Below are 15,606 nucleotides of genomic sequence, written 5' to 3'. Positions count from 1 at the left end.
AAGAAAAGGGGAAAAGGGCATAAACACTTAGAAAACAGCTTGTTAGCTTTTCATGAAGCTGCAGATATGCTTCCCATATAAATCCAGCAATTTGACATCTGTGTATCAGCCAGAGAAGTGAAAACATACATCCCACACAAAATCCTCAACAGAAATTTTCATGGTAGTTTACTATACTAGCCAAAGATTGGAAACATCCAAACCCCCACTGAGAGATGATGAATAAACAAATGATGAACTAATCACACAGTGGAATATCACCCAGCAAACAAACCACTTACACAGATACACAGACTCTGCTTTAAAACACCAGGCAGACCAAAAGAAGCCAGACACAAGAGTACATGCTCCATGGTTCTCCACATGAGATTCCAGAGCTGGCAGAGGCAGGTCACTGCTGCATCTGGTCCAGGTGGGAAGGGCTGCTTGCAGAGGGGCAAGAAAGAACCTTTGTGGGAAGAAGGGCATAGGCATTCTCTAGAGCTTGATGGTGGTAGTAGATCCAGGGGTATATACATTTGTCAAAACTCATTACGCCGGATTCATTTACTTTATCTAAATAAATAATACCTCAATAGAGTTGATTTAAATAAAAAGCAATGGCATGTAAGTTGGGCCAGGGAGAATGGCATTAAAGTGTTGGAAGATTCTTGCACTGTCCAGAAAGAAGGTACCTATACCACTGCTGCTGTCCGCTTCAGAGGGCCTGGGACTGAATGGGAAGGGTTGGCTGCTGATGGAAGGCAAAAGCAAGCAAATCACTAGGCCAGATGCAGCTGCCAGTCCCCAGACCAGGGGCAAAGTGCCCGCTTATGCTAAGGCAGCCCAGGCCCTGCCATAGCTGAGGCTGCAGGGCCCCACCAAAAGGCTCCTTTCCTGCCTCCATCACATACTGGCATTGTGCTTATGCCACGTGGGTGGGGACATGGCCAGGATGGATTGGACCTATTCCTCCAGGCACCCAGGAAGAAAACCACCCAAGGCCAGCAGAGCATCTAGTGTGCAAAAGCAGCCAGAGGCTGAGATTGAGAGTCCAGATTTCTCGAAAGCTGGGTTGCATTTTGTCTGTCTGGATGGTCCCTGCCTGGTATATCTTACACCTAGATTTTCCCAGCCCGGGGGAGATTTCTAAACATATCCATGCCCAGGTCTCCATCTGAGATTCTTCTGTGAACTGCATGTGCACTGATGTCGGGTTGCTGAAGCTGAAGCTAAAGCTCTCTGGTGACCATCATGTGTACCCCAAGGATTGATGACCCCTGCTGGGGCAGAGTCCTTCAATTTTAATATGCACAGGAAACACTAGGGGCTATTTTTCTGAGTTATGGGTGGCATTATTCATCTGTCCATTCAACAAATACTTGAGAACCTGCTATATACTGGGGATCATCTAAACTGGGAAGACAAAAGTGAACAAACCACTGGGGAATCATGGCCCTCATGGGGCTCACCATCTAGTAAGAGACAAGTAAGAGAAAAGGTAAGCTAGGCACTATGCTAGTGAATGATACCAGTGAAGCTGGGAGGAGAACAGGAGGGTAAGTCTCTAGGCTGCACATTTACAGAGGGTGGTCACAGAAGCCTTCCCTGCACTGGTGCCATTTCAGCCTAGACCTGAAGGAACACACGGGAACCTGGGCTCCAAGCATGGCAGGCAGAGGAATCCAGGCAGAGGCCCTAAGGCAGGAGGAGAACTGAGTCTCCTATGAGAAGCTGGGATGACACGACGTGGGAACCTGGCAACGACTTTTTGTTCCTGAGATGGGGATCCACAGTGGGACTATAAGCAGATATGTGACTTGATCACTTTGACTACTTTGCTGAAAATGGACCAAAGTCAGAGCAAAGGCAAAAGCAGAGATGTGGGTTTGGTAGGCTAGGCTGACAGGAATAGTGGACAGGTACTCATGTTTTGAAGGCGAAGCTGATAAATTTCACTGAGGAATCCGAAGTGTGAGATAAGAGATGACTCCAGGATGGCTCCCAGGTTTCTGGCCTGAAGGTATTTGGAAGGATGGAGTTCTGATTTACTGAGCTGGAACAGGGCTACGGGAAATTACCGTTTAACTCCGAGCATACTGAGACAGCAGAGGTTGTCAAATGTGGTCTGGAGACCCCTGGGAATCTTACTCTTCTCAGGCTCTATGAAATCAAAATTATTTTGATGTTTCTGAGTGGTCACTTCTTTTTCCCTCTAACTCTCCCTTAAGCATACACAGTGTTTTCCAGAGGCTATATGATGTGTGCTGACAGTATCATCCTGACAATGGAATATGGGCATGCACATTTTTAGATGTTTTAATTTTTAATATGGTAATTACCAACAGATATAATTTACACAAACAAAATCTGTGTCCTCAGTAATCTGAGCGTCAGGCAGTTCTGAGACCAAGAAGTTTGGGCAGCATTGTGCTGGACACTCAACGGGAGATGCCTAGGAGACAGCTGATGATATGTGTGTGGAGTTCAGAGAGGCAGTTGGGCCTGGAGATGTGGTCTGGGAAGCAACTTCATGGAAATGAGTCATGAATGAAATCACCAAAGGAGGAAGAGCAGAAAGAATATCATGGCAGAGTCTGAAGGCACGCCAACATGCAGGCCTTAGGGAGACCAGCAAGAACCAGCGAGAGAGAAGGAACGGGCCGGTGTGGGGAGCCAAGAGTGTGTGGCCGGCCTGAGAAGGAAGAGGCCGGTCCTGGAAGCCAGGCAGTGGATGTTTCTAGGAGAGGGGGACACTGTGCCAGGCATGCAACAGGTCTGGCTGGAGGAGGGCCAGGAATTGAGCAGCTGGCACTGTGGAGGGATTGGCGAGAACACTGGATTCAAGAGAGGATGGGGAGGAGAGAACTCCAGACAACACAGGAGTTTAGAGGGAGAGAAATGAACAGTAGTTGAGGGGTAGTGAGGCCCACAAGGCTTTTATTTTTTAACATAAAAAAAAATGACACCAGTTTTGCAGCCTGTTGGGAATGAATAGGAAAGGAAAAACACTAAAGCAGGAAAACAAGGAGAGATGAGATTCCAAAACAACATCCTCCAAAAATAAGTGTCATATGCCCAAGCGGGTGGGGTATGCTCTGGCCGGGTGCACAGGCAGTGGCTGCCACGCCAGGCTGCAGAGCAGACATGGTTCACGTGGGAGCTGGTGAAGTTCTGCCTGGATTTTTAGTGAGAGGCAGCAGCTGAGAATGAGGATGTAGGTGGTGGTGGTCGTTCAAGGAGACACAGTATGGAAAACATCGGAGAGCTGTGGAGCCAATGGCTAGACATACACGTAGAACAGCACTGAACGCCTGCCTGGTTGCGATCATGAATTGAAATACAGCAGTTACACAGGGTTGTGTGGTTGCCTCTAGCCATGTTTATTTGCATAGGAACAGGCAGGTAGGCAAAGACTTGGACTTCACTGGGGTGTTTTAGCCAAGAATGAGAACAAAAGCACCACCGGACAACATGAGCAAGACAGGAGCTCCGATCTGTGAGGAGGACTCTGAGCCCAGGGAGCAAAAAGTGGCAAAGGGATGGGGAGCGGCTGACACAATCTGAGAAAAGTAGATTCAAAGCCCAGTGGTTCCTTTTTTTTTGGGGGGGGTTGGGTGTCTGGAAGTACCAATGAGGAGCAAGAAGGACACCCACCTCACCCTCCAGATCTCACGGACGACAAGTATAGGAGGGACAAAGGCAGCCTTGTGAGTGTCCTGGGAGAAAGCCAGATTTGTTCAAGGGAGCTGTAAAGAAACTGCCCCCTAAGAGAATCAACTCCAGAGGATACAGGAAAAGCTGAGGAGCAGCGAATGGTGTCAACAAAGGGAATGCACGGAGCTCCTCAGAGATGAGTCTGAAATAGAAGGGAGGACCTGGAGCTCTGGACTTTTGAGAAGAACCCAGGGATGAGGGCATGCCATTGGTCATGAGGTCCCCAGGCATGGGGCTGGGGAGGCTGCAACTGGTGAGGGCGGGGCGCTGGGCTCAGCAGCTTGGAGTTCTAGGTGCCCACTTGACTTCTGGCAGCATGGGGTGCTTGAAGGGGCAGCCTAACTCAAGAGTGTAGAGGCCATGGGGCCTCCTGCAAATGGCGGCCTAGAGTGAGGGACCATCTTACTTCAAGTGCACCAACTCCCGCCTGGCTACTCTTGCAATTTTTAGTTTCTCTATTGGACACAACGGATTTTTAAAATCATTGGGTAGTAATAATGAATGTAAAGAAAACTAAACCTTGCTTCTGGAATCTTGAATCCAAATGACAATACCAATTACACAAACTTTAATTTTTACTTAAGAATATACAGAATATCTGAAGACTCATATTATAGCATCAGAATGACACTCATGCTGAAAACATTCTATTTGACCCTGAGGAGAGAGCCAGAGGTGTCCCTCTGTGTAAGCAGCAGGTTCAGGAGATTACTCTGAAAAACTCCTATGGGATTTAGGGAACACATGTAAAATTGCTAAATAGAAAGCGTCCATGAATGTCACACTTTTGGATTCTGAGGGAAAAATCCTGCATACCCAGAAAAGAGTTGACAGCTTTCCTACAGGGATGCACTTTTGGCAAACTATACAGCAAATCCCCGGGGTTCCTTCAGGAACCACCAGGTAGACTGGTCAGATGAGACTTTGGGAAGAGAGAGCCTGAGGTCAGTGTGTTTTTAATAGTAAAGCTTTTAGACGTCCCACACAGACAGGCACATCCCATTTGAAAGAAGAAATCAGGATTTCACTGGGTCTCTGCTTTGTTCTTTGTGACTGCTGCAATGAATTCCGTCAGCGCTCTGTGTACTTGGCATGGCTCAGGCATCAACCTAGACTCTGTCACCTCATGCAGGAAGTCTATCTGATAAAACCACAGCAGAGGCATAACCAAGACAGATGTTAAAGAGATCCCTTTCAACTAGCATTTGCCAAAAGCCCCTGGGAAATCACCTGGCCTCTCCCCTGAGAGTTCTGATTGTTAGGGTATGGTTTGGAACCCACTCTGTGTTATTACAAAGCAAAGCAGGTGATGTCTAACAGATTATTAAGTTTGGGATGCATTACCTAGAATGATGAAAAAGCCAATCAATACCCCTTTCCTGGCTTAAAATATTCAGCACATTTTCTGTCCTTTTCAATTAAGTCTTTCTCGATATAGTGAGGGTCTTTGGACAACTGCAACTTTTCCAGAATTACCACATTTACCAGTTTTTCATGGTTCTAAAGGCATTAAAGTCTTTTAACTTTAAGGCAGAGCTTAAAACCTGCTAAGAACGAGCTTTCAATGATTTAAGTGACTAGCCACAAAAATCCATAAATAAAAATTAACATCTCAAATTAATCTTTTCCAGCTGTATGATTAGACTTTATATTCTTTAGTGCCAGAACAGCCTTAAGCAACTTCTATCATTGAAGTGTTTGTCTTTGGCATGCTTCTGAAAGGTCACACTCTCCTGTGTTTCTTTTCTTCTAACGCTTAGAAATTGAAGAGGTTAAGGAACTTGGGTTACTCTCTCCCAGAACAATGTTAACAGTTATTAGCTCTAAGAACTAGAAGGAAAATGAAATAGTTTTCATTCATAACATGTTAATGAAGCTAAATCGAGAATGAGGCCATGTGCAGTAAATGTAAGACAAATAACCTGACTGATCTGCATTAGTCTAAATTACAGTTCCAGGGACTTGCGTACTGTCACTCAAGCTTTTACTTTCATTACATTTGTAAGCAATGTTTAATGGTGTTTCCATGACTTACAATAATTCATTAATTTCAAGCCTTCTTTTTGCAAAAGTTCTTGAGAATTCCTATAAATATGCAGATATAAAAAAACTACAATGACCAACTTGACAATACCACAGACTTCTTAGTCTGTACTTCCTTATAAGCTATGGATACCTGTTCTTAAGGTGGCAGCATTTCCTTACAGAATTTTACTCTGACATTAAAGTTCATAAGTGACACTATTAGAGCTTTTTTTCTTTTTCTTTTCTTTTCTTTTTTTTTTTTTTTTTTTTTGAGACGGAGTCTCTCTCTGTTGCCCAGGCTGGAGTGCAGTGGCGCGATCTCGGCTTACTGCAACCTGTCTCCCAGGTTCAAGTGATTATCATGCCTCAGCCTCCCAAGTAGCTGGGATTACAGGCATGTACCACCACACCTGGCTAATTTTGTATTTTTAGTAGAGACGGGGTTTCACCATGTTCATCAGCCTAATTGAGCTTTTATGAATGGAACTGTATGCAGTTTTAAAAATTAGATGAGAAGAAAATGCACATCTTTCAGTAAAACAAGAATTACACTGTTCTTCAAATAAGGTGACAATCACATCAATTTTATTTTATAACAAATAGAATCATATCCCAGTTCCAAAACAAAATAAATAGTAATGTTAATATAGAGATTTACTACTGGCCTTTTTTTTGTTGTTGTTAAAGATTCTTAAAATGTTTCTTTGGACAATTTAAAATTTTTCAATCTTTTTTTTACTCCCATGTGAGCCCTCACCAAATAAAAATTAAGCATATTTTTTCCTGTATCTTGTGTATAGGTTATATACTAGTAGCTTTTATCTTTAAGATATCAGTTGAAACCTACAATTGTAGTGAGCATCCTACTTTATGCCTCTTAATCTCCTTTAAATTCAAAATAGGTACTTCAAAAATAAAGTTAATACAGGTTTACAAGTAGGACTTGCTCACTCCTGAAAGTACTTTTAAGTAAATCCCCAACACATTTCAAATACTCTCAGAGAGTCTGTTTATACTACAAAGTATCTTATCCGCATTTCTTCAAAATAAACAAAAAAACCCTCAAAAAATATCTACGAGAAACAAACAAGATAAAATATAAAATCTTAATTTTTACCTATAAAATAAGGAAGCCAGTGAATAGGAATGTTAGAAATGAAACTCTAGATCTCTTAATTCCCTTCCCAAGTTTCATCTAGAAAGATAACAGTTAAAAATAACGGCTTAAGAAAATCCGAAAGTTATCACTTCAAAAAGAAAAAGCAGCGACATCTTTTCTTCTTCTGCAGGTTAGAGGTAGTAAAGGCGGTTTGACAGTGACAGATTTGGCTCTCTGTGAATACTCTGGCCAACAAGAAAAGCCAGCTTGTGAGCATACTGGCAAGGAGCAGGAACGCGAATGACACCCTTTAGTGGAAGGAAAAAAAGGTTCTATTACTCTAGGTTAGCCTCTTTCCATTGTAAATCTCAGTATTAACCCTAAAAGCCTTTTAAACCACAGCTATTTCATTTGAAAAGTGACTTTCCTTCACTCGTTAAACATCAACAAGTAGAAACACTTACTGGCCAGTTATAATAGATGTGACACAGCTTGTAAGTCAACCGCTGTATGTGATCTGGCTTCAGGCCGCTGCTGTCATAGATGACATTGTAATGTGTGGGAGAAACACTACCACTTCTCACAGCCTGGCTCACAATAAAAAAGTCATACCTGGAATTACAGAAAACACACGGATGTACCGAAAACTAAAATGAGGATGATTTTATTTTCTTAACAGTGAAAAGCTCTGTACCTCTTTTCACTGTAAGTTACTACAGTAACCTCATCTCTTCTCATGATGTAACGGGCTTCCTTCAACTCCAGGAACGAGATATTCATGAACCATTTGCGACTGCTTGTGTGTGAAAGATGTTTACCATAAAGATTATGATTTAGATTTTAAACACCTGTCATGATGCCTCCAAGCACAACCAAGCCTTTGACATGGCTGCTAGTAACTATGGCATACATGGCTAGTTCTTGCTTTCCACCCCAACGCTCGAGCACTGTGACTGAGCCATCAGACTCCAGAAGCACAACCTGTGGGGCCATGAGCGAGTCTAGCTTCAGGGACTGTTACTCCCCAGACATGCTTTTTACCATGGAACCTTTTCCCCTCTTGCTGTTCCCATTGTTATTTAACAAAAATATAATGAATTTTAATCCCCAGGAATTTAATGCAAATCTTTACGAGGAAGGGAACATGGAAGAATATCAACGAGTATAGGGCCAAATGGAAGAACAAAGCCAATTGCAGCCATCCTTTGGGAACTGGTTCCACGACCTCCTGAGGATACCAGAACCCTTGGAAGTCCAGGTCCCTAATATAAAATGATGTTGTCTTTATATAACCTATGCACATCCTCCCATATACTTTAAAGTACCATCTTGATACTTTAAAAGATTATTGATGACAGCTCATACAATGCAAGTGCTATATAAATAGTTGTTTCACTGTATTATTTAAGGAATAACGACAAGAAAAAAAATCTGTACATGCTCAGTACAGACTTTTTTCCAGATATTTTTGATCTGAGGTTGGTGTACTCCACAGTTGCAGAACCTACAGATAAAGAGGGCCACCTGTAGTACAAATATGAAGAAACAAACATTAGGTTTTGTTTTCATTTTCTTGGTACCAATAAAATATCAATCCAGAGATATTGTAATTTGACCCAATAAAGATTTAAGGAAATTAATCCCTGCAATTTCTTATGCCCATCAAAACTAGCAAAATTAGAAAAGCAGAGCTGATCTACAACAGACTGTACACTTACTTTTACAAAGAATGAGGAGTTAACAAATGTTAAATGAATTGTTCAAAAAGAACAGAGAAATTATGCCAGGGCTGGAATGCAAGCCTTTGTTCCCAGCTTAGGCACAAACCACTTGCAGTTCTGGTGATTAGAGATGACTCTGGTGCTCTCAATTGCAACAAAAGCAAAAATTGACAAATGGGATCTAATTAAACTAAATCTGCACAGCAAACAAAACTATCATCACAGTGAACAGACAACCTACAGAATGGGAGAAAATTTTTGCAATCTATCCATCTGACAAAGGTCTAATATCCAGAGTCTACAAGGAATGCAAGCAAATTTACAAGAAAAAAAAAACCCATTAAAAAGCGGGCAAAGGGCAAGAATAGACACTTCTCAAAAGAAGACATTTATGTGGCCAAGAAACGTGAAAATGCTCAACATCACTGATCATTAGAGAAATGCAAATCAAAACCAAAATGAGAAACCATCTCACACCAGTCAGAATGACAATTATGAAAAAGTCAAGAAACAACAGATGACAAGGCTGTGGAGAAATAGGAATGCTTTTACACTGCTGGTGGGAGTGTATATTAGGTTCAACCATTGTGGAAGACAGTGTGGCAATTCCTCAAAGACCTAGAACCGGAAATACCATTTGACCCAGCAATCCCATTACTGGGTATATACCCAAAGAAATATAAATAATTCTGTTATACAGATACAGGCACGTGTATGTTCATGCAGCACTATTCACAATAGTAAAGACATGGAACCACCCCAAATGCCTATTAATGAGACATGGGATAAAGAAAATGTGGTACATCTACACCATGGAATACTACATAGCCATAAAAAGGAACAAGATCATGCTCTTTGCAGGGATATAGATGAAGCCGGAAGCTGTTATGCTCAGCAAACTAACGCAGGAACAGAAAACCAAACACTGCATGTTCTTGTTTATAAGCGGAAGCTGAACAATGAGAACACTTGAACATGGAGGGGAACCACACACACTGGGGCCTGTTGGAGGGCAAGAGAGAGGGAGAGCATGAGGACAAACAGCTAATACATGTGAGGCTTAACACCTAGGTGATGGGTTGATAAATGCAGTAAAGCACGATGGCACATGTTGACCTATGTGGTAAACCTGCCCGTCCTGCACATTTATCTCAGAACTTTAAAAAAAAAAAAAAAAAAAAGAGTGCGCTTCTCCAGGTGTCTGAATAGAATTAGCAGTTGCTAGGGTTTAGTAATATCTAGTAAAAACTAATCTAGGCAGGGTGCGGTGGCTCACGCCTGTGATCCCAGCACTTTGGGAGGCCGAGGCGGGTGGATCACAAGGTCAAGAGATCGAGACCATCCTGGTCAACACGGTGAAACCTCGTCTCTACTAAAAATACAAAAATTCAGCTGGGCATGGTGGCGTGTGCCTGTAGTCCCAGCTACTCAGGAGGCTGAGACAGGAGAATTGCCTGAACCCAGGAGGCGGAGGTTGCGGTGAGCCGAGATTGCGCCATTGCACTCCAGCCTGGGTAACAAAAGCGAAACTCTGTCTCAAAAAAAAAAAAAAAAAAAAAAAAAACCTAATCTAATGACAGTTTTTATACTTCATAATTCAACTGGGGTTTTACCCAGTTTGTTTCAGGCAGTTACTGTCTCCAGGCCAACATCATAGCTGGGCTTTGGTATTCAGAGTAGTAGTAATGTTAGAAAGCGCTCGGGGTCATTTTGAATGGTGAAAGAGAATCCTGCTGAAATTGGTTTACTATGTCAATATCTTAGCCTTGTTTTGTCTTTCTAGCCAATTTTTTCCCAATAGGTTAGAGTCCTTCTGAACCAATGCCATAACATCTGAGAAAAAGACAGAAATCCAAGATGATGTATTTCAAAATAATTTCTCTCCACTGTCAGACAACAGAGCAGACTAGACAAAACTAAACTCTCTACACTATCATCATTTTCCACATAAAGTCACTATAATAATGCCTCATTTGCCCAAGATTCAGACAGGAAAAGTATTCCACGTGTAAACTGCGCACGCAGGCCAACGCTTTATCCTCATTCAAGTCACCTTTTTCATAAAGGCTCCAAAACACTTATACATAAAAACAGAAGTCCTCCCAATGATCTGTTCTCCTGAGGAGAGTGTTAATTTAGAATGACCAATGAGTTGCCATCACAAACATGCTCACTGCATTAATACCTCCTCACACAAAAGGGTGTTTGAGGAACTCACTAAAAATGGATCAAGTTTTGACTGGGCGTAGTGGCTCATGCCTGTAATCCCAGCATTTCTGAAGGCTGAGGCAGGCCCTGCAGATCACTTGAGGCCAGGAATTTGAGACCAGCCTGGCCATGATGGTGAAACCTCATCTCCACTAAAAATACAAAAATTATCTGGGCTTGGTGGTGCACGCCTGTAATCCCAGCTACTCAGGAGGCTAAGGCATGAGAACTGCTTGAACCCAGGAGGTAGAGGTTGCAGTGAACTGAGATCATGCTGCTGCACTCCAGGCTGGGCAACAGAGCGACTCTGTCTCAAGAAAAGGGGCCAAGTTTCCTGACTTGGCCACCGAATCCTCCTGCGCTGCTAAGGCCATTTCCCTGTGCCCATCAGTGCCCACTGTAAGCTCTGACTGGCAATCTCATTTTCTCATGGTCTCTGGATGTAGCTCCCGGCTGCACATACAGCAGCTTTGCTTGCTCAGAAGTCACTTTTCTCACATGCAGCTCTGTCTCAGATAAAACTTCCTGATCTTTAGACAACTGTGTTACAAATCTAAAAATTTTTCACTATACAGGTATTGATCAACTTACGACCTATGTAACTTATGACCATTCGACTTTACGACCACAATCGCTAGCCATGACTGCTCCACGTCTGGCAGCACAAACGTTGCTCAGCTGGGCATACGACAGTGCGGACCAGCTTCCGGCAGCACTACCATCTCCGCATGCACCATTTCAACTGTACATATAGCCTACTCAACTTACGACCAAATGGTGTTACAACTGGTCTGCCGGTCCCAATCGTGGTCGTAAGTCGAGCACTAGCTGTAAAATCTGTGGATGCGTTATGTGTGTAAAATTACAAAAGCAATCTATAGAAGCAGCTCTTAATCTCCATATATGTAATTAATACTACAGAAAATAATACTCTTCCTCCAAAGAAAAACTGGATTTGGATACCTCTGTTCAGTTTCAGCCACTAGGAAATCATGGGCTTTTATTATGTTAGACCAAATTAGTTGAAAAAATTAGTGTTTATAAAAAAATATAAGTACTTAAAGTAAAATGTATTAATATTGGTAAAGCATAGGGGCTATGCTAAAAAAAACAGCCACCAAGAAGAAAACAGTCCTTAGCTACTCATATGGAACTTACCATTCTGGTCTGGTAACCTCTACATCAATAACTGTTCCAGGAAGTGGATTTTGAAGTCTTCCTCCAGACTGAGCAAAAAATCTGGCGTTCACTCTTTTCTTCACCACAATTACCGTTAGCCTAGGGCTTTAAAATGATGATGAATGTAACTACATTGAGCCAGTCATATTTTCAGGGCACTCAATCATTCAAGCGTTCATATGCTCCATTTAAAAAGGAACACATCCCTCCTTGGGCATATCAACTGTCCAGGTTGTGGTGAAGCATCAGGATCTTACTCTTGACAGGAGTAAAGCCCAGGGATAAATGGTGAGAGGGAAACCAAATGGCACATATGTCCTGTGACACACAGCATGTTGATGGTTTATCCACAGACCAAACCCATTACATACCTATCACAGCAAAATGTTAAATCCAGCATGTCTTCAAAATTCACAATTTATAACAGTCTTCAGTATTAATTCTAAAATCTTTTATAGGTAAGTGGCCTTAAGTAGTGCTTTTCAAACTTACTGGTTCACAATATATCAAGGGGACACACACACACACACTCATATATGTGTACTACATATTCATATACCTTTTTCAGGAGACATAACTTCATTTTCCTAACTAGTGTTTCACTGGAGTCTCAAATGGCATTTTGTGCAGACCCTAGGACAGCTTCACACTCCTTGGTCTGCCACGTGCCAGATGCATCCATCCTAGAGGACTCCCTCTTCAGCCATATATCCCCCCCCCAGGTTCTTTAGGCAGCTCTCCTGGGTCAAGGTTCATCAGGCCTCTTGGCCTGGACACTATCAGCTGTCCATCCTGGCAGATCCCTGGCCCACTGCCACGCCCTCTGACCCTCCTGAGAGCAGGCCTGCACTTGCCCTGTGTGGTCTGCTTGAGAGCCTTTCACATTCCTTTTCCACCCCCTCATCCAGGCTCACTTCAAATCCTCTTGAATCAGCCACATTTGTACACACATAATCCACATAGATAATCCATGAATCAGAACAGGTAGAAATGAGAACAGCGCTGCCAGGTAGTAAGCACTAGATCAATATGATTACTAGCACCTCCATCTCCAACTGCAACATCAGTTCCTTAGGAGGACAGATACACTTGATTTCCAACACTGGGAAGCAGAGGTTTTATACAGTACCAACCTAGTCATGTTGGACTCAGCAATTTTGCTGATGTTTTTCACTGAAAATTAAATAGGGCAAGAAACTAAGTGAGCATACCTGAGTAAGCAGAGGACATCTTTAGAAATGTCCCTATCTACCCATGTAGACTACTGCTACCTAGTGACTGCTTAATCTGACAGCTCTGAATATAACAAAGCCACAATGAACGTGCTGAAAAGACGTACAGCCCTCAGTTTCACATGCCTCTGCCACTTACAGAGATTAAGTTCAGCACAGGGCCTATGGTTATGGGACCTGTTAGAAAGTGATTACTATCTAGGACTTCATGATAGCATCTCAAACAAGCATCAGCCTTGGGAACAGAAGAACATAAGGTGGATAATGCTAATCCTATAACACCACAAGAAACACTTTAGTCTTAAATGTGGCAACAGAAAAGCAGGTTACAAATATGTGGGTGTGACTTTTTGATTTGTTCTTGTATCAAACATTCTACATCAGCTACCCCGTGACGTGTTGCTATAAAAGCTTAACATCGGCCGGGCGCGGTGGCTCAAACCTGTAATCCCAGCACTTTGGGAGGCCAAGGTGGGCGGATCATGAGGCCAAGAGATCGAGACCATCCTGACCAATATGGTGAAGCCCCATCTCTACAAAAAATACAAAAATTAGCTGGGCGTGGTGGCGTGCGCCTGTAGTCCCAGTTACTCAGGAGGCTGAGGCAGGAGAATTGCCTGAACCTGGGAGGTGGAGGTTGCAGTGAGCCGAGATTGTGCCACTGCACTCCAGCCTGGCACCTGGTGACAGAGTGAGACTCTGTCTCCAGAAAAAAAAAAAAAAAAAAAAGCTTAACATCAGCATTTCCATTTAAAAGCAAACACTGTGGTTTTGATAATTATTATACAAACATTTAAGTCCAAACTTTGCATTTTTTAAAAGTGAAGAATAATTCTCGGATATTTTACCTTTATGTACAACTTGAAAGTTTTTCCTAGAAGAAATATCTACCATGTATTGAATACTTACTGTGGAGTGCATTACATGTATTTTCATTTATTCTTTTCAATGCCTCAGTTAACTGTTACCCTCTTCTACAAATGAAGGTAAAGCTGGGATTAACTGAACTCTCATTTTGAGACATATTGCTCTTTACCACTGATCTCTACTGCCACCAAATACCAGCACAGTTCAGCGTGCAGTCTATTTCATGCAACAGTGCACTAAGTGCCAGCCCAAGCAGTCGACTTGGGTTCTCCTTCCCTACAACAATGTGTTCCTATTCGCTGACAGAGCTGGGCAGATATACCCATTAGCTATACCAGGCTCCACTCTACACACTCAGGATGACTGTTCACAGGTACTGACTCACTAGGGTGGCAATCTGCTTTTCAAGAGCGATTTCTGCCAGTCCTTCTGGGAATCAAACCCAAAGGACCCTAAGAAACAGAGATGTAGACCCAGCAAGACCAAGAATGTATACTCCCAGTAGCCCAACAATTCAGCTCAAGGGAATGTGACCAACTTGCACTATGACCTCTATTCATCATTTCTTGACAATTTCCTTCACTGTGGGTATGAGGAAAAGGCAATGAAGACTAGAAAATGCTGTGTGCTCAGGCAGCAAATCACAGGGAAAAAAAGAGTAGGAAAGAAGCAGTCCAAGTTAGATCCTCCTTCACCCCCTGCCACACACAACACACCGGATCTCCACATACAGACAGAAAGGCCAAGTCAGAGAACACCATAAAATCAGGATTATGAGGCCTGAAAACAAAAAAGTATCATTATTTGACAAAATATAAGCATTAAGAGTCTTAAGGGAATAGGAAAGAATACTAACCTTCATTTCCAAAATATTTAAAAAATGTGTAGCCTTTTAATCTGAAACACAACTATTTCAAAAAAGACAAACACACTTCTGACTTGCACTGAAACCTTAATGACATCATATCTCGTTTTAAGAAATGTCTGGGATAAACACTGATTGTTGTGGGGCCTTTTAGCACTGGCCAAAGATGAGTTGGAAACCCCTTAGTAGAAATAAGGAGTCAGCTCTTAGTGCTTGTCCTTTTCCTATGCACCAGGTAAAATCAACCAAGCCCCAGAATAATGGGTGTGTAATACATTATGTGCAAGCACACAAAACAGGATCCAAGATCTTCCAAATATCCTGAAAAGTTCAATTTTTAAATTTGTAATCTGTTATGCACTTAATGTAACAGTCCCTGATTTTAAATCACTACAGGTTTGATAAAGAGAAAGAGAACCAGTTAATGTAACTTATTACAGCAGCTCTCTTGCAATGGTACACACTTTACTGACTCATAATGGCACTGATGGAAATGTCTGTAGGAGAGCAGAGGAAGACGAAAATCAATCTGGGTTTCAAAGGAAGACAAGTGCAGCATCTGGATATAGACAGCACTATCCTCAGCCAACCACATTGCTCAAAAGGAGAAAGAAGAACCAACCCCACCCCATGAGACTAGATGCTCACCAGTCACCTTACTGATCAAGCACTTGTCAAGTCCACAAGGAAGTGAAACAAGTATTCAGTAAGTTA

General features: G+C 42.4%; 1 protein-coding gene across 1 annotated transcript in view; it reads right to left on the bottom strand.

The window, feature by feature from the left end:
- Positions 1-5,971: 5,971 nt before the first annotated feature.
- PIWIL1 (piwi like RNA-mediated gene silencing 1) overlaps positions 5,972-15,606 on the bottom strand; it is a 33,083-nt gene continuing 23,448 nt past the window's right edge. Inside the window, exons 19-21 of the mRNA XM_032244249.1 lie at positions 11,908-12,033; positions 7,285-7,432; positions 5,972-7,128 (exon numbers count right to left, since the gene is read on the bottom strand). Coding sequence (XP_032100140.1) covers positions 7,012-7,128; positions 7,285-7,432; positions 11,908-12,033 — 391 coding nt within the window. The 3' untranslated portion in view covers positions 5,972-7,011. The remainder of the gene's footprint in view (positions 7,129-7,284; positions 7,433-11,907; positions 12,034-15,606) is intronic.

The sequence above is a fragment of the Sapajus apella genome, unplaced genomic scaffold, assembly GCF_009761245.1.
Source record: "Sapajus apella isolate SASKATOON/1434 unplaced genomic scaffold, GSC_monkey_1.0 scaffold2, whole genome shotgun sequence".
Classification (NCBI taxonomy): domain Eukaryota; kingdom Metazoa; phylum Chordata; class Mammalia; order Primates; family Cebidae; genus Sapajus; species Sapajus apella.
Note: the sequence above shows the minus strand (reverse complement) of the source record. Positions and strands in the feature narration are given on the sequence as shown.